This window comes from Mustela putorius, unplaced genomic scaffold, assembly GCF_011764305.1.
Source record: "Mustela putorius furo isolate JIRA1106 unplaced genomic scaffold, ASM1176430v1.1 tig00000407_pilon_pilon_pilon, whole genome shotgun sequence".
Taxonomy (NCBI): Eukaryota; Metazoa; Chordata; class Mammalia; order Carnivora; family Mustelidae; genus Mustela; species Mustela putorius.
The window spans coordinates 23,354,170-23,372,456 of NW_025421373.1; the positions used below are offsets into that span (position 1 = coordinate 23,354,170).

The 18,287-nt window shown below is 43.2% G+C and overlaps 1 protein-coding gene across 2 annotated transcripts; it reads right to left on the minus strand.

The window, feature by feature from the left end:
* Window positions 1-1,563: 1,563 nt before the first annotated feature.
* Window positions 1,564-11,711, minus strand: RBM22 (RNA binding motif protein 22). Of its 2 annotated transcripts, none has more exons than XM_045079580.1 (11): window positions 11,550-11,711; window positions 11,054-11,107; window positions 10,067-10,096; window positions 9,136-9,268; window positions 7,503-7,603; window positions 7,229-7,401; window positions 6,238-6,438; window positions 4,870-5,034; window positions 4,038-4,126; window positions 3,693-3,824; window positions 1,564-2,425 (listed from the first exon to the last, which is right to left on the minus strand). In XM_045079580.1, exons 1-11 carry the CDS (start codon window positions 11,601-11,603, stop codon window positions 2,319-2,321), a joined length of 1,239 nt encoding a protein of 412 aa, XP_044935515.1. In that variant the 5' UTR covers window positions 11,604-11,711; the 3' UTR covers window positions 1,564-2,318. The 2 variants fall into 2 exon arrangements, with proteins under 2 accessions (XP_044935515.1, XP_012906136.1); XM_013050682.2 differs by having other exon boundaries at window positions 2,273-2,653; window positions 11,550-11,709.
* Window positions 11,712-18,287: the final 6,576 nt, after the last annotated feature.

Consider the following 18,287-nt stretch of genomic DNA (forward strand, 5'->3'; position numbering starts at 1 on the left):
TCAGGTGACAATACAGTGGGTCACTGACTTGGCTTCTAAAACATCTGTCACATCACTCTTTGCCCTATGAGTTGCCTTAGTTCAGCTGTCATGATGCTGTACCTTTTGAGCCTTCTCCAGGAGGGGAGGACCTCAAAATACTACAGGCAGTGAGAAGGGTTAGAGGCTGAAGCATTATGACTAGTAGGCAGAGGTTAAGTACTGTGCCCCAGGGCACACAGCTGGGAGATGCTCAAGTGAGAATCTGAACACAATAATCTGGCTCCAGAGTCTGTTGAAACCATTACCTGCTGTAAACAAAAATGGGGTTTTTCTTTTTGTGTGTTGAGAGTCAACTACGTTTCTGTTACTAGAGTTAACACTAGCTGCTGTAACAGATAAATCCTCAGGTCTCGACAGCTCACTGTAACAAAAATTCCTCCCAACCCAATGTTTTCTCTCAAGGCAGTGATAGAGAACCCAGGCTCCTTCCATTGTGACTCTCCCATCTTCAGCACACTCCGGTGTGTCTAGTCAGACAGGGAAAGAGCTCATAGGATTAAGTGTAAGATGTTTTTACAGACCTGTTCTGGGAATGGCAAAGGTTACTTTTCACCAAGTGTGCCCCCAGCTGTGTGCCCTAGAGGAAAAGGAAATGGAGTTGGTTCAGTACCTAAGAGTTTTTGTCAAAATCTAATTGCTCTTAATTCTGATTTACTCAAGGAAGATTGAGCATCATTTCTATACTTCAATTTATGCTGGCATATTATGCTTTTCAAAAAATATCTATCCATAGCCAGACATTGCACAAAATTTAGAACCTCCTCTTTCTCAAAAAGTCAAGAATATACAATTCGGAGTCATATATATGTGTATATATGTACAGATATAAATAAACTTGGCAATTATTAAAACACTATATGTAATCCACATCTTATTCACAAGTTGGCTTAAAATCTTTTACATGTTAGAAAGTAGACTAAAAACAAAAACAAAAACAAACCCAACCCCATCCAAAATGGTGTCAATAGTTGGAAGTACCCTCATTGATTCACAATCAGTATTACTAGAAAGTAAATCAAATTTTCTAAGTCCTTCCAGATTTTTAAACTTAAAAAAAAACAATAAAAAACAACAACAAAAAAAAAAGCCAAGATGAATCCCTCTAGAGGAAAAAAAAAAATTCTCCAGAGAACCTAAAAATGGGTATTGTATGGGTTATGTCCATCCCATTAAGTATCTATTTTAGGTAAACGACATGCAATTGACTTCCAGAAAAATGGAATTTCAGCTAACTTTTGTTTCCCTTTAAAATGACTTGTATAATATGGCAATGACTTTTTAAAGCTACCACCACATGGCAGGTTCTGTGCTGCCCTCTATGCATTATCTTATTTCAACCTCATACCCGTAAGTACTTACTAAAAAGGCCAGGGCCTTTTTCCCATCATAAAATGGATATAGGAATAAAAATCAAAACAGTCTCAAGCCAAAAATTTACCGGTTTTCTTCTACTGACCTCAAGGTGAGCTACCAAAGGATAAGGAAAACAAAAATCTAGAAATAAGCCTATGACAACGTTTGGAAAATTGACCCGTTTTAATTTTTTAAAAACAAAAAAAACACAACACAACATCCAATTATTTTTACCATCTACAATTCAGTTATATCCAAACATTCTAAGACCAAACAGAGTCCCCTGGCCAGAAGCAGGGGCTGAGGACGAGACGCTGAAGACACACGAAGGTGAAGGCTAGAGGTGAGTCCCAGCTGCAGGTCACAGTTCTTCCAACACGCACAGGCGCCTTTTGGCTCACAGTTTGTTCACGTGTTTTACAGGAAGCTCTTTCAATTTCATCCCAGACACCAGATTTCTTCAATGATACACAGCTCCACATTTGTGTTTCCATCCAATTGACGGGAATAAAAAGCAATTTTTGTTTTTGTCTTGTTTTGGTAGCGCACAGAGGTAAAACTATCCGCCAGATTCCTTTAGTAATAAATGAGGAAAGGAGAGGTAAGAAAAGATCTGGGCTGTGCTGGGTGCTGGTTTCTACTTGTCTCTTTCATGTTGACTTCTGAAGTGTTAAATCACACTCATGCCACTACAATGATTAGTAATAGTAATCTTTTTGCAGATGATAAAAAGGAAAAATACCCAATGGACATAAAAATGGTCAAAAAGATTTTACTGCAGGTCAATTTTTCTCCCCCCAAAGAAGATACAAAATGAACATCTAATTGGGATGGTAACTCCGTTAGACATTCCAATTCACCCAGTTGCTTGTTTGCCATAGAAGTAAGTTTGATTAGTAATGTTATAGCAGTAACCAGATGTGTTAATGGCAGCTTATTTGAGGTCCATCAATCCTTGGAATACGTGTAGGGAAGCATGGCTGTCGTTCTCTGACTGCCCACATCTGAACACATTCAGCTACCATGGAAACTACAAAGGAAGGAAAAATAGATTTATTCCAAGATTCATGTACTGGGATTTTTTCAGCGCCCTTTCTTCTATAAAGCCCCGGAGTGGTGATAATGTGCTAGGGACTGCTGTGTTTCCCGGCATGAGCTCCCATCCTCTGAGGGTCCTGAGAAGGATAGTGGATTGGTCCTGGAGCCCTCATGAAAGGAGGGGGTGGTCCCATTGGGTGGAACATGTGTGGCCCAAAACCTGCAGATGGGAGAGGACAAATTTGTTAGGCTTGCAGTTTCCTTAACAACCTTTCAAACCTCTGAATCTTTCTAAGGTCAAAACCACCTACGCAGAAACCATACTGACAAAGGGCTTCAGAACATGTCAGTCACAGAACTGCTTAGGAACGTATGTATACCTGTAATACCTCCCTGGTTTTAGAAAACCTGTCCCCTCACACCAGGTCAAAAGAAAACTCCACAGGACTCAAGTTATCTGCTAATATGTCATCTGAACCTTTGGTATCTATCGAACATGCCACCCCTACTGGACAGGATCCAATCAGGATTTGGGAGAGGAGGAAGAAATCAGGTGGAGGCAAGACCCTGTCACCACCACCAACAATGCTTTATCCTCAAATGGAGGGTGTTCAGAAAGCAGGACTTCATTAAAGAGGATGGCGACTCTGCCACAGGAGAACCAGGCACTTGTGATTTACTTACACTCTTCACATGGTCACTGGCAGCTTCTAGAGCAGCGCGATACTGGAACCATTTATTACTGTCCCCTCCCCACCCGCTAAAGATAAAGCCATATGTAACGATCTAAAATTTAACTTAATTACAAGACCAAGGACACTGTTTAGTTCATCTGACACATTTTTTGTAAAGACTTACTGAATTTACATCCTGGCACAAGCTCTCTATCTTAGAGACACGTAATGAATGCTTTATACAATGACACATACATCCACTCTAGGCAATGGCACGCTAGGACATCAGTTAGGATTTAGTTTAAAACAGGGGACACACTGATGATAGATCAGTGTAATCTAGTAACTCCCACTCTGATATACATACACTGAGATCTTTAGAACACTGGCAACTTTCCCCTCGTTGGCAGGCCAGGAAAAAAGAAATCAAAGATCAGGGACCCTAACAAATCAGGTTTACTTGCAGATTTCTATGGGGCAAACTCAAAGAATTTAGACATGATAGTGAGGTGTGAAGACAGACTCTCACAAGGATTTTCCTAGGCTAAGTTAGACCTACTTACTGACAAGGACTATGGACATTACCTGGGGGAGGGGGTGGGGCAATACCAGGAGGCGGGGGCAGTGCGATGTTCACTACAGCTGGAGGTCCACTGGGGGGGAGGTTGAAGTAGTTGGCAGAAGCTTCTTCTTCTGCTGCAGGAGGAGGAGGAAGAGCTGCAGAACAGAAAAGAGGCAACAGTCAGAGAGAAGATGATTGTGCAACATCATTTCCCACTCCTGTAAAATCCTGGGCTGCTGCTGGGAGAAAAGGGCTGCTGCAGGAGCCAGAAACCAGCCCGCAGGCCTCTCCTCGCACTGAGGAACATCAGGGCAGTGTGAGCACCTGACGTGAGCAAGCCATGGGGTGGGCACAAAGTCTGCACTCACCTCCTGGCAGTCCTGGAACAGGCTCAAGCTTGATTCCAGAGTCTGTGGTTCCGTCCTTCTCTTTTTCTTTTCCTCTGGCTGCTTGGGACCTGGAAGACACACAAGGTCAGCACTAGGTCCCACCTTCTCTCATACCTCTGCTTCTCAGGTTTCTTGGTCAAGCAGAGATCCTTCATCCTTGCCTCCTCTTCGGCAAACACTCCTTCCCCATACAGGCCACAGTGCAGAGTGGTAAAAGCAACTGTTTTAATGCCAGAAAGACCTGGACTCAAAATCTGCAGGGAACGTATGGATGAGAAGAGGCGACCTCTGTGTGCTTGGCACAGTGCTGACTTAGCACACCAGAAGCACTTGGTCTGGGGGTGCTGCTGCTCTTCGAGATCCCCTTTCTGCTTCAAAGTCAGAAACCTGTCCTCCCTCTGAACCTCCAGGGCCTTTCACCAGAGTCTCTCTTTCACAATCATCACTTTCAAACTGGAGTTAGCTTTTCTTCTCCACTGGACAACTGGCCTCTGGAGGGCCGACTCTAGGTCTAATGCATCTGTAAACCCTCAAATCCACTTTTCATATCCTGGCATCACATTAGAACTGTAATAGCTGGTCATAAAAAACATGAACCTTCAAAAGAGTAGATTACTACATCAAAACCCTGAATGAATTTCCAAAGCAGGACTTTCCCAATGTCGCAAGATTGAGGTGTTAGGAAATGAAAAATTCTTTTTAACAGTCCTACTGACTTAAATCTATTCACCAGAAACATACTAGTCTCCAGATAATGGAACACTTTCTTGAAAATCTCAACAAAGATACTTTAAAGGAGTCTAACTCTCACCTTCCCCATTTCACGTTGAGTCTGCGGCCATTGACAATCAACTTATTAAAGGACTTCTCTGCAGCCACCTCTGCAGCCTGCCTCGTGGCAAACTGGATGAACGCACACTGCTGTCTCTGCACGACAGTGATCGTCCGGATTTCCCCAAACTGGTAGAAGTGATTTCTGAAGGGACACAGGCAGAGAAACAGGAGAGTTAATGGATGTACTCCCAGGTGGTTGTGATGGATTATTCACTCTTCCGCTGACTCACGAGGCAGGTGGCCCCATGGTTATCTGTCTAACCACCTGCAGGCAGTCCCCCCAGTACCCTACCCTACTGGGGGTGCTACTCACTGAGAGTTTAAAAAAAAAAAAATGAGTAAGACATGGTTTACTAATATCTCAGAGGTTTTTTTTGCCTGGAGGAAAAAGGGCCCCAGTGGGTTCCCTAGGGACCTAAACCCGACGTAAGGGTCTGGCAAACTACAGCCCCCATGGCTCATGAACCAGGAACATTTAAAAGTTATATTAAGGTTGTAAAATAACGACGGTGACAATGATGATGACAATGAAACAACAGGGAGGAGGAGCAGGGAAATGTCTGCCACTGCAGGGATGGCCTAGCTCACACAGACCAGGTTTAATGGAGAAGGCCACAGAGGGCGTGTTACACACTTATAGGAGATTCTTCCTCATTTATCTCTTTGCAAGAGGCAATTTCCATCACTATCTATCCAGAAGTCCCATCCAGCCAATCAAAATACAAGCCAAGGATAATACAAATACATCAAATACAAATCTCTCTAAAAAGTTAACAATTTAAACCATACAAGTTTTGTAATTGCCAAGTTCTCCCTCCTTGACATAATTAATCACACTTGGATACGTGCTGTAGTTTAGAAATTCTAACTGGCTATTAGGTCAAACAGAATATCATGTAGGGGCATCTGGGTGGCACAGTCAGTTAAGTATCCGACTCTTAATTTAGGATCAAGTCATGATCTCTAGGTTGTAAGATCAAGCCCCATGTCAGCGACATGCTGCATGTGGAGCCTGCTTAAGTTTCTCTCTCTCTCTCTGCTCCTCATTCCCCTGGTTACCGCTCACAGGCTCTCAAAAAAAAAAAAAAAGAATCTCATGTAATCATTACTATATGCAAGGATCAAGGATCAAGTAAGTACTGTTAGCTGATGAACATTACTACTCTGACATCAGAAAGATAATTTTATAAAGATATAAAGATTCTAGTCAGCATGATACTAACTATAGAGTGGCTAAAGAAAAATGTACTTCGTACCAAATTATCGTGCTTGCCTGTGTTTTTGCCAAAAAAGTATTCCAGGGCAGTTAAAAGCAGAAAGAGCTCATGAAATTTTATCTACAAACCTTAGATCAGTCTCAGTAATGGTATCGCCCAGGCCACCAACATATAACGTGGTGATAGTCTTGTCCTCTGGTGGGTCCAGGCGAGGCATTGTTGAAGCCCTCTTTAGAAGCTTATCTGCCACAGGATCATTGATTCCATAATATCGGTCTTTAATGTTCTGATCAGCAAGGGGATCATCTGGATCTGTTGGCTTCTCATGTCTATGGTTCAGTAAAGAACAATGCATTAAGGTGAAACAAAGGAAAAGAATTTACAGGTATCACCCAATAGTAGCTACATACACATACCCAGAAATGTCTTTTGAACTAGAAACTACAGTCATCCCAAAACATAATTACCACGACAGATCTAATACCAAAGGAATTACTGTATTACACAAAGACTTGCCAGCCTCCTAAAAGCCATTTAAATGGCCATCTAAGTTAACAGAGTTAATTAAGAAATTGGCACAATCCACTTCAAAACAAAAAGTAACTAAAATATGGTTACCCTTCTCTAGGTCAGTGGTTCTTAATGTACCTGAGGTCTTGCATACCACTGACAGTCTCATTCAAGCTATGGACCAGGCCCAGAAAAAAGCAGATAATTATTTTCATGGGTATAAGGTGAACCAACCCCAAATCAAGAACTCCTAGGCCAGATGCTTGGCAGGCTTGACTGAAACATACTCACATACCTTTGAGAGGCCTGGCCTTCACTGGATATCAACTACACACGTACCCCATGACAGTGATGACTTAGCTCTCAGGTAGAAACTTTTAGAGTCAACATATGGCATAACAACTTAGCTTCCCAAGGCCTGGTTATGAGTAGAAGTCCCATTACAAATAAAAACAGTAATTTCAACAAGCTCTTCTAAATGTAATAGCCCTAAGATGGGACATTTATCATACTAGTTATATAAACCTATAGATTTTAAATCAGAAATAGTCATTTCTTAAATGACTAAGTATCTGCAAGCCAATAATGAAAGTGCAGTTCAGCTCTTGCCTGTATGGGCACTCCTCTCCTCTTTTACATTCTCCTTTTACCCAGAAGGAGCAAATGTGGGGTCGATTCCTCTTGTAGTAGGGTGTGGTCCGGGCCAGCTTGAGCAACATATCACTGGTGGAGGTGGCTTTCCCCAACATGCCAACTGGCCGCGTTCCATCAGAGTTAGAAATCTATAGAGGGATGACAAGTTCAAAAGATAAATTGTATAGACTGTGTCAAACCACTAGGATTCAACCAAATATAAATTTACATCAATAAAGTGGCAGCATACTTCTCTCTCCATATTCTGCGTGTAGTACTCTTTGTTAACATCTGACTTTGGCATGTCATCCTTAAAAGATAATCCCGCATCACGGACCTGGATGGGCAGGCCTAGCACAAAGGAAAAGAGGAAAAACCCTCAAGATACATTTAAAAACAAATCCATACTCAACTGCTCATGGAATAAAACGTCATTACTCTCCTCTCCAGCTTCCTAGGTATCAGAGGCTTTATTTTTATTCAAAATCTTTATTGCTATCAGGCCAAAACTACCACAGAGCATTCTATGAAAATGTCCAAATTCCTGAGCTGTCATGAAATTTGAAATCAATGTTTTAGAACATATTTTAGATGAGTAACATTTGGTTACGGTCAGACTTGACCTGTAGTGAATAAGTAATAGCTTATATAATAAACAATAGCTTTTATTACAAAAGTGTTTAAAATAAATGTAAAAAGTACATTGTTGTTGTTGTTTTTTACGATTTATCTATTTATTTGACAGAGAGAGAAAGTGCGCGCATACACCCGTGCACAGGCAGCAGGGGAGGAAGGCAGAGGGAGAGGGAGAAGCAGCTCCATGGAAGCTCAATCCCAAGACCCTGGGTTCATGACCTGAGGCAAAGGCAGAAGCTTAACCAACTGAGCCACCCAGGTGCCCCAAAAGTGAGTGACTTTTAAGCCTGTCTTACAGATCCTCTAGATAGTCACACGCATGTAAAGATCACAGTATTCCAGAACCAGAACACTTTTAACAAATATATAAATAATATTAAACAGTATGTGACCAGGACTTCAATTAGCAGCTATCTTTCTGAACTTAACATATATATAAACTTATTTTTCCATTTTATTTTATTGTATACTAGCAACTCTTATTGAAAAAGTATTTCTTCGGGCGCCTGGGTGGCTCAGTGGGTTAAGCCGCTGCCTTCGGCTCAGGTCATGATCTCAGGGTCCTGGGATCGAGTCCCGCATCGGGCTCTCTGCTCAGCGGGGAGCCTGCTTCCTCCTCTCTCTCTCTCTGCCTGCCTCTCTGCCTACTTGTGATCTCTCTCTGTCAAATAAATAAATAAAATCTTTAAAAAAAAAAAAGAAAAAGTATTTTTTCCATGAACAAAAAGTCACCTGTAGGTAAAACAAACAAGCAAACAAAAAACAACCGTAGGTAAAACAAACAAACAAACAACCCTCAAAAGCAGTTACTCTTAAAATAGAAGCAGTCACAATCTATCAGTCCTAAAAACACAGTTGAGACAAAAACCTAAAGCACAATTAGCCATTGCTTCTGGTAAGGATTGTGGGAAAGAGCTTTGAATCTTCAAAGAAGCCCAAGGCAAAGAAAATACAAAGCACAGGAAAGATGTCTTCCTTTCACTTTGGCTATACGGATGTACATGAGAGAGATTTGGGCCAATTCTGATCAATTCCCAACTTTTCCTTAAATTCCTCCTATTGTTTAGAAGGGCTCTAGAATGGCCTAGTATGACTCTCCTCTTCTAGGAAAAGTAGAGCACAGCGGGCACTCCAAAGTGGGGTCAGAAGCAGAGAGGGGGTGAGAAATGGGAAACAAAAAGATCGGTTTGTCCTCTAGGACACCTGCATCTATATGCTTTCAGATCTGTTACACTGGGCAGACATACCATATTCCAGATCCAAGAGGCAGGTCTGACAGACATTCTTCAATTTACTGCAGGTCTGGCACACTTCAGTTTTCTTGAAACGCATGCGGACCCCGGGGCACCAGCGAAACACTGTGAATGGCCTGGCACAGATCTGAAAAGCAAAATGAGAGCCAGAGTGCTAATGGTGCTGATCTGGACAATAAGGCCATGAGACTTAATAACAATGGGAGACTGAAAGGAAAGATCCTTGACTCTATGGTTTAAAGGAGACCCTAGCAACCATGTAGTCTAAATACCAGTTACAACACCCTTCCCCAGGAGTTAAAACATTCACATAGTACAGAAATGAAATATGCAAAAGTCAAAGTCCTCCCCACACCAGAGATAACCACTACTAATAACAGGACCATTAATCCTTTTGGGCAGGGCAATGGGGAGTGCTATACACTCCTTTAAGAATCTTATGACAGCTATGACCTTCCTCCTCTGCTAAAACCCTTATGCGCATTGTCAGACAACACTCAGTATATCATCTCAGAGGGTTCAGAGCCCATCCACAGATACCAGGTTAAGAACCTTTACATTAGGGGAGCCTGGGTGTCTGAGTGGCTTAAAGCCTCTGCCTTCAGCTCAGGTTCTGCCTGGGATCAGCCCCGCATCAAGTTCTCTGCTCAGCGGGGAGTCTGCTTCCTCCTCCCTCTCTCTGCCTGCTTCTCTGCCTACTTGTGGTCTCTCTGTCAAATAAATAAAATCTTAAAAAAAAAAAAAAAGAACCTTTACATTAAAGGGCTCACTTTCCTACCTCTCACACAAAACAGTTAACAGTCAATGAGTATATAAATGATAATATGAAAGTCTATGTAGCACTGGCTTTTACTGGAGAAGCCCAGCAAGTTGGAAAGAAAAGGAAAATAAAATTAAATCATTATTCTTAAACAGACATACTTACTTTACATTCCTTCCCATACTTCTCTTTGGTCTGAAACAGAAAAAAATAGAAAAAGAGCAAGTTTACAGAAAGACAAAAATTAGATGTCTGCTCCTTCCCTGAAGACAACCTAAGAAATGTGTCTGGAGATCCCTGGTCTCCTAAAAGGTGGTGGTGAGGGACCACCTACTGGAGGTGTGGGAGAGCAGAGGTACTCTAACCAGCTACTATGAATCACAATCTCTTAAGAATCTTAGAATCTAAGGCAATTATGTATCTTTCCACTGACACAATTCTTAGGCTCATTTCTGACTCCCAAGTTCTCTCCTAAGAATTAAAATTCCTAACAGTTCCCACAGTCCCCAAATCACAGAGGACATAGCTTTGGCCAGTCCATTTTATAAAGGTTAGTCAGGGGTAACTCGTATAGACCCACGCTGTGCAGATACTCTGTATACATACAGTCAATCAAGATCTCTGAGATCGATCACAACACAGTGTTATTCTAATCATTAAATGTTAATTACTGATTATTTTACCCTCATGTATAAGGATGGGGTTACCTTACACTAAAGAAACTACAAGGGGCAGTGGCCAAAAGGTATGTGATTAGGAGTCAGGACACCTACTATCTAGTCCTGATTCTCCTTCTACCTTGCTAAGGTTCCTGGAGTCAACATATCTGAATTTAAATCCAAGCTCCACACCTTACCTGCCATATTGAAAAGACATATCTGTCTCTGCCTCGGGTTAACAGACCTAACTGCTAAGTAAATAAACGCTCAATAAATATTAGCTGTTATGTTATCACTCCTAAACCTCAGGACTGCTACTGAGTTCCAAAGACAGAACAAGCATGACAGTCCTTTGCAAATCGTCCTATGCTTTGGGTGAGTAAGGGAGCATCAGTACTCTGGCGTGGCTAAGAGAAGCATTTCATGGACAGCGTGCGAACACCACAACACTGGCAGAACCTGAATAACTTCCGTTTCACACGCGATCACTCACCATTCGGATATACGGATTTTCTCCGAGACACGTCTGGCACAGAATGGGGAAGTCCTGGTGAAAATGGGAAATCTGGTTGAGAGCCAGGCTCCGAAGACCCTACCATCTCAGCCACACTCACGGCGACGGGGGGAGGGGAGGCGAGAAGCGAGGGTGGGGGACACGGTGGGGCAGGAACCCCAGGTCTAGCACGGGCCAGGTCGCGGGAGGGGGCGCTGTCTGCACTTCCGGCAGGTGGCGGGAGAAAAGACCAGAGCGAAGTGCGTGGAGAGGGCAAGGGTGTGAAGCGGGCTGGTCCAGGACCCTGGCTAAGCGCGCTCCCTCTAAGCCCTGGAGGAGGAGGGCCGCCCTCCAGTCTCCCGCTCTGGCCGAGCTAGGCCGCAGCGCTGGCTCCTGCCCGGAATTCCCTCTGCTGCTCCACCGCGACGGCCCTGCCTGCCCGAAAGAGGCCCGGCTCCGCCGCCTCTCTCTGTCCTCCTCCGGCAGGCATACTCACCGCATCCTCCCAGTTCTGCCTGTTGTAGGTGTTGGAACCCAGAGAGGTCGCCATCTTGAGAGCGTCTGGAGGCAGCGGAGGCTTCCTAGTTGGGAAAGAGGACCGCCACAATCCCGTCAGGCCCTGAGGCTGGCTCCCGGCCCGTTGACGTCTTATTTATGCGTCTTGGGCGCCCTTGTGCGTCATGACGTCACCCAGGGTGTCTTCGCTTAACAATTGGAGTGCTAGGGGGTTGCAATCCGGTGCTCTCTTGGAGTTGGTCACTGGTTGGAAGGAGGGCCACGAGTACAGTTGATTTATTTCTAAAATGGAGCGAAAAAATAAGGGAACAAGTAAGGAAAGAGGGGTTGGGACTAAAACCGCGTTAGCTCCCATGGAGCGCTTATTATGCCTAATGCTGGGCGAACTGGGCTGTGACACTATCTTAATAATCACAATTTCTTTGTAAGGTTGCCAGCTTTAGCAAACAAAAACACAGAACGTCTAGTTAAAGTTGAAGTGCAGATAAACAACAAACCATATTTTAGTATAAATATGTTTGGGGACGTATTTATTCTAAAAAGTGATTCGTTTATCTGAAAGTCCAGTTTAGCTGGATGTCCTGTATTTTATCTGGCAACCACTACTCTCTAGGCAAGTATGGTTGTCCTTTTTTTTTTTTTTAATAGAAAAGGAAGCTGAAGTTTAGAATTTAGAATTGGGTAACTTACTTCTTATGGTCCTGTAGCTAATAAATGATGAAACCACAAGTCCATATTGTTACATATATCAGTAATTTGTTCCTTTCTATTGCTGAGAATTCTAATATATAAATGTATCGGGGGATTTAAAAAAAAAATCCATATGTCAGTTGATAGACATTTGAGTTGTTCCGAATTTCAATGAGTATAAATAAAACCATTATAAACATTCACATATATGTTGTAAGGACATACGTTTTCATTTGTAAATACAAAGGAATGTAATTACTTGATCAAATGGTAAGTATATATTTTCCCATGTGAGAAAGTTCTTGGAGTTACCTAAGCTTGAATCTATGGTTTGTTGTCTTTTTAAAAATATTTTTATTTTATTTTTTCCTAGTTGGGGTGGGGTAGGGGTAGAGGAAGAGAGAATATTAAGCAAGCTCCATGCCCAGCGCAAAGCCAGACACAGGGCTCTGTCTCACAATCCTGAGATCCAGACCTGATCTGAAGTGAAGAGTCAGTTGCTTAACCAGCTGAGCCACCCAGCCACCCCTTTTTTTAAATTTTTAAGTAAACTTTATGTCCAGCCTGGGGCTCGAACCCAGGACCCCAAGATCAAGAGTCACGTGCTCTACTGACCAAGACAGCCAGGTGACCCTTCGGTTTATCTTTTGTTATGTTTTACAAAATATTTTAAGTTTTTAAAATTTTCATTTAAGTAATCTCCACCTTCTACATGAAGCTCAAACTTACGACCCCGAAATCAAGAGGTGCATGCTCTTCCGACTGAGCCAGCCAGGCACTCATTTTGCAAACTCTTAGACATCATTTCTTTATTCTTCTGCGTAGTTTCTTCTCCATTTGGGAATCCAATTATACATGTCAGATATCGTTCCATAGGTTTTTTGGGGGGTTTTGTTTAATTTTTATTTATTTGACAGAGATCGCAAGTAGGCAGAGCAGCAGGCAGATAGAGATGGGGAAGCAGGCTGCCCGCCAAGCAGAGAGCCCAATGCGGGGCTCCATCCCAGGACCCCGGGATCAGGACCCGAGCCAAAGGCAGAGGCTTTGACCCACTGAGCCACCCAGGCGCCCCCGTTCCATAGGTTTTGAATACTGTGTGGTTTCACTCTTTCTGAGGGGGACTCAGATTGGGTTATTCCTATTGACATAGCTCTAAGTTTTCTGATTATTTCCTCAACTATGATGAGTCTACCGATGAGACCACAGAGGATATTCATCTCTGATCCTGTGGTTTTTTTATTTCAATTTGTCCCTTTCTTATAGTTTCTGCCTCTCTGCTGAAATGTTCATACATATCATATTTTTGACTAGATTTTTCAACATATTAATCCATTCAAGTCCCTCTCTGATGATTCCAACATCCGGTCATATCTGTATATGGCCTTTTTGTTTTTTCTATGAAAAATGAGTTTTTTCTTGCTTGTGTAACTCAAACTTTTTATTGAATGACAGTCACTCGTTATGTAACACACTGAGGTAGACGAGTATTACCTGGAAATGGGTAGATCTGTTCTGTCAGGCTATTTGTGTGGGATTTCATCAATCCAGTCAGAAACTGAGCTGGGTTTGCATTTTGTTGTTGCTGTGGTTGCCTCCAGTGCATTACCGATTTCATATCCTCTAGCATTATTTTATGCTCTAGGATTGGGCTGAAGTACTTTTCTCAAGCCCTCATATGTCACCCTCAGCTGTCAGCTGTCCTGCACATCTGAACCACAGTGGTTAAGTCTCTACAGCCTCGCCTGTCCCTCACCAGCTGTTGTTACTATCTCCTTGCTAGGTTGGTAGTTGGGAATGGGTTGGGGGTTCCTTGCTTTGGTTCAGCCTCAGTCTTTAGTAGGTCCTTTGTGGCCAGGCCTCGGGAATGGTTTTTCTCCACATTCTTGCCCCTTCTGTCTGTGGCATCGAAACTATGACCGTGTTTGGAGCTGGCCTTGTGGGGGAGTCTTTCCGGTCCTTCCCGCAGTAGTAGAATTTTAATAGTATTGGTTGATAGGGAATCCAGGGGCTCAGGACTGAATCTTGTCCCCTGCCTCCAAGAGTCGTTTTTTTCTTACCATTCTTACCAATGGGTCTTTACCTGTGCCCTGGGAAGACAAGCTTTTCTGTTCCTCCCTGAGTGGCTTGGGTCTTTTTTGCTCCTTATGAGGGAAGAGCCTGGGCAGGAGGAGGCAAGCGCTCCTGCCTTTCCCACAGTAGCAGCAGATCTCTCCTACCTACCTCCAAACCCAGGATGCTCTTTAGAGCTCCAGCACCCTCCCCTCCCTGCGGTCTTTCCCGTGAATAAGTGGTAGAGGTTTTGGGAAAAGCTTGTGAGTACATGCCAGCTCCCTTGGTGTCTTGGGCTCCCAGGGATTTTATACTGTCATGTTAGTCCAAGTTTGGCCTTTTTAACATTGATTTCCTCTTACTTGCCATATGATGGTCAACACTTCTTCCACTCACGCTGGGCTACAGGTGAGCCAGTCTACAAGACTGATCTCTCTTTGGAAGGCTCTGTCCCTCCTTGAAATTCAGGCTATTCGGCTGCTCTGCCACATTAGCTGATAGATGCAGTAAAAGGTATGATTTTATCATCTATCCACCTTTTCTTTTTGAGAGGGACGTGACACTCCTTCCAGATACCTATACCCACAGGCAGAAGTGGAGCTCCTGTGTGACCTCATGGAATGGAATGGAAATGGAATGGAATAGAATGGAAAATAATACCACATGTTCAGATATACCCTTTAAAAACAAGTACAGTGAAAATGAAAGAGTATTTTAGTAAGTAGCTACTCTTTTGTCTGTGGAAGGCTCTGAACTAGAAGTCTAGGTTGAAAAAGAAGTGTTAGATGTTAAAAACATGAGTGTTGATGCTTGCTTAAACAGAAACAGCTAAAAAGCATGAGGAAAGTATTTTCACTGGCTAATTCTGTATTATTTAATGTTACTTTCATTTAATACTTAAAGTCATTATCTTGTGTATTTTTCTCACACTGTGAAATATATTTCACTATGTATGTTCCTGATCGCCAAAAAATGAGGGTAAACAAGTTAAGTATTGCCACTGAGGAAGCAACTCAGCTCTGAGGTTTTTTTCTTTGTCCAGACTGCTCTTTCAATGGAATAAAGGGCAGACGGATGACAAAGGGCCTGAATTTGTCTCTGAAAGTCTGCAATCCAGTAACTGGGCTACACACATACAAAGGCCCACAAAGAAGGAAGGGGTAAATGCACTGAAGAGATACAGGGCTGTGAATCAAGGTCATGTCTAGATGGGAGGAAGGGAGAGCAGGAAAGTAATTCTGGAGAAGGTGCACAAAGAATGAAGCATATTCTAGGTAGAGGAAACACCGCAACAAAAAAGCTCAAGGCAAGTGGGATATTTGGCTTATGACAAAAAGAGACTGTGTATTTAAAAAAAGAAAGAAAGAAAGAAAGAAAAAGAAAGAAAGAAAGAAAGAAAAGAAAGAAAGAAAGAAAGAAAAAGAAACGAAAAAAAAAAAAGAAAAGAAAGAAAGAAAGAAAGAAAGAAAGAAAGAAAGAAAGAAAGAGAAAGAAAGAAAGAAAGAAAAAAGGTGCCTGGGTGGCTTCGTTAAGCATGTGCCTTTGGCTCAGTTCATGAGAGCCAGGGAGTCCCAGGATCAAGCCCCACATCAGCCTCCCTCAGAGGGTAGTCTGCTTCTTCTGCTCCTCACCCTACTTATGCTTTATCTCTCTCAAATTAAAAAAAAAAAATAAAGCTAGGGGTGCCTGGGTGGCTCTGTGGGTTAAAGCCTCTGCCTTCACCTCAGGTCATGATCCAAGGGTCCTGGGATCAAGCCCCAAGCCCCGCTTCGGCCTTTCTGCTCGGCAGGGGGCCTGCTTCCTCCTCTCTCTCTGATCTCTGTCAAATAAATAAATAAAATCTTTGGAAAAAAAAGCTAAAAGATCAACAGCTACATACGTAAGGAAAAGGGTGATACTAATTTATTCAAAAACTATCGCGTGCCTAATTTGTCAGGTGTTCTGGCCTCTGCAGATACAGCAACTTAAAAAAAAAAAGATAAAATCCCTGCACTCTAGAGCTTATGTTCTCATGTGATGTGTCAGAATATAAGGTGTTTGTTATGCTGGTGTTTAGTGCTACAGAAAAAAACACAGCCAAGGAGAACAGGGAATGTGTTTAGGGGATGGCCCTTTTTACACCATTAAATACGGTGGTCAGGGAAAGCCTCACTAAGAAATGTTTGGGCAGGGGCGCCTGGGTGGCTCAGTGGTTTGGGCTGCTGCCTTCGGCTTGGGTCATGATCTCAGGGTCCTGGGATCGAGCCCCGCATCGGGCTCTCTGCTCCGCAGGAAGCCTGCTTCCTCCTCTCTCTCTCTCTCTCTCTCTGCCTGCCTCTCTGCCTACTTGTGATCTCTGTCTGTCAAATAAATAAATAAAATCTTTAAAAAAAAAAAAAAAAAAGAAATGTTTGGGCAAATGCTTGATTGCGATGAGGGTGTGAGTTATACATGTATCTGGGAGAAGTTTTCTAAGCAGATGGACAACTAGTGCAAAGGCCCTGAGAAGATGCCTGCTGAGGTGACTCGAGAATAGCAGGGACCCATGGGGCTGGGATTTATGGAGCACGGGGAAGTAACAGATGAACTCAGGGAGGCAGTGGTTGGGTGGGTTTCGTATCATGTAGGATCTCATCAGCCATTGTAAGGAGTTGTATTTGCTTTGCTCTTCAGCAAGCTAAAAAGCCTAAGTGGAAAAATGCTTTATTCATTCTGGCTGCTGTGTTGAACACTGATTGAAGGGTGGTTTCCAGATCGTTTGGATGCTACTGCAGTAGGTCTGTAAGTCTACGGTGATTTGGCCCAGGACAGTAATTGTGGAGAGGGTATGAAGTGATCAGTTTGAAGACAGAGCTGATAGGATTTGCTGACTTACTGCAGGTGGCACATGAAGAGTCAAGGTTGATGCCAAGATTTTTGTTGTGAGCAACTGAAAGGATACAGTTGCCATTTAGCTAAGGAAGAATGCAGGAGAGGCAGATGTGGTGAGAACATCCACTGTGGTTTTGAACTTTCAGAGACTATTCTAGAGTTGGTATGTGAATTTATTTTTCGGAGAGACAGAGAGTGCACTCGGGAAGGGGTAGAGGAAGAAATCTTAAACAGGCTCTGCACTGGGCGTGATCTCATGCCCCTGAGATCATGACCTGACCTGAGAGTCGGTCGTGTAACTGACTGAGCCACCCAGGCACCCCACTATGTAAATTGAATATGGTCTGAAAACAGTGAGATCACGGTGAGTAAGCAGAGAGAAAAGTGTAAGAAAATGAGATCTGGCACACTCCTTATGAAGAAAAGTTGTCACTGACATAGAAGCAAAACCAGGGGCTTTTGTTCCAGAAACTAAGTCAAGAAAGGTTTTTAAGAAGGGAGAGATCAGCTGCCAGATGCTACTGAAAGATTAAGGAGATAAGGACTGAAAATCAGCCATGTGTTTTAACAGTGTGGAATCTTGGAGAACTTAAAGAGAGCAATTCCGGTAATGTGCTGGGGTGGAATGGGTTCAGGTGAGAACAGGAGGAAAGAAACTCAAGGGTTTTGAAGGAGTTCCGCTGTAAAGGGAGTAGAGATCTGGGGTATCAGCTAAAGAGGAACGTGAGGTCAGTTTCTAAGCTGAGAGAAACCCTAGCACCATGATGGAAAGATGCAGGAGAGCGGAGGGGGAACTGTGTAAGGGACATCCTTGAACAGAGGAGAGGATGAGACCAGCTGCGCTCGGTGGTGGGGCCTGCGTCAGACAGGAGCGCCAGCAGTTCATCTGTAGTACTGGGAGGGAAGGAAGAGGTCCAGGAGGACAGGGGGAGGGGATGGAGGGGCTACCAATAAGGGGTGGGCCATTTTGGGTTATCTGAAAAGATGTCTTGGGGAGCATGGACCTGGGGTAAAAGCTGATGGGGACCTAACAACATGACATTTATATAATGGTTCTGTGAATATGTTTATACGGAACCCAAGCATCACCGACCTCTGTTACAGTGAACTAACTCGATAGGGGCTTTCA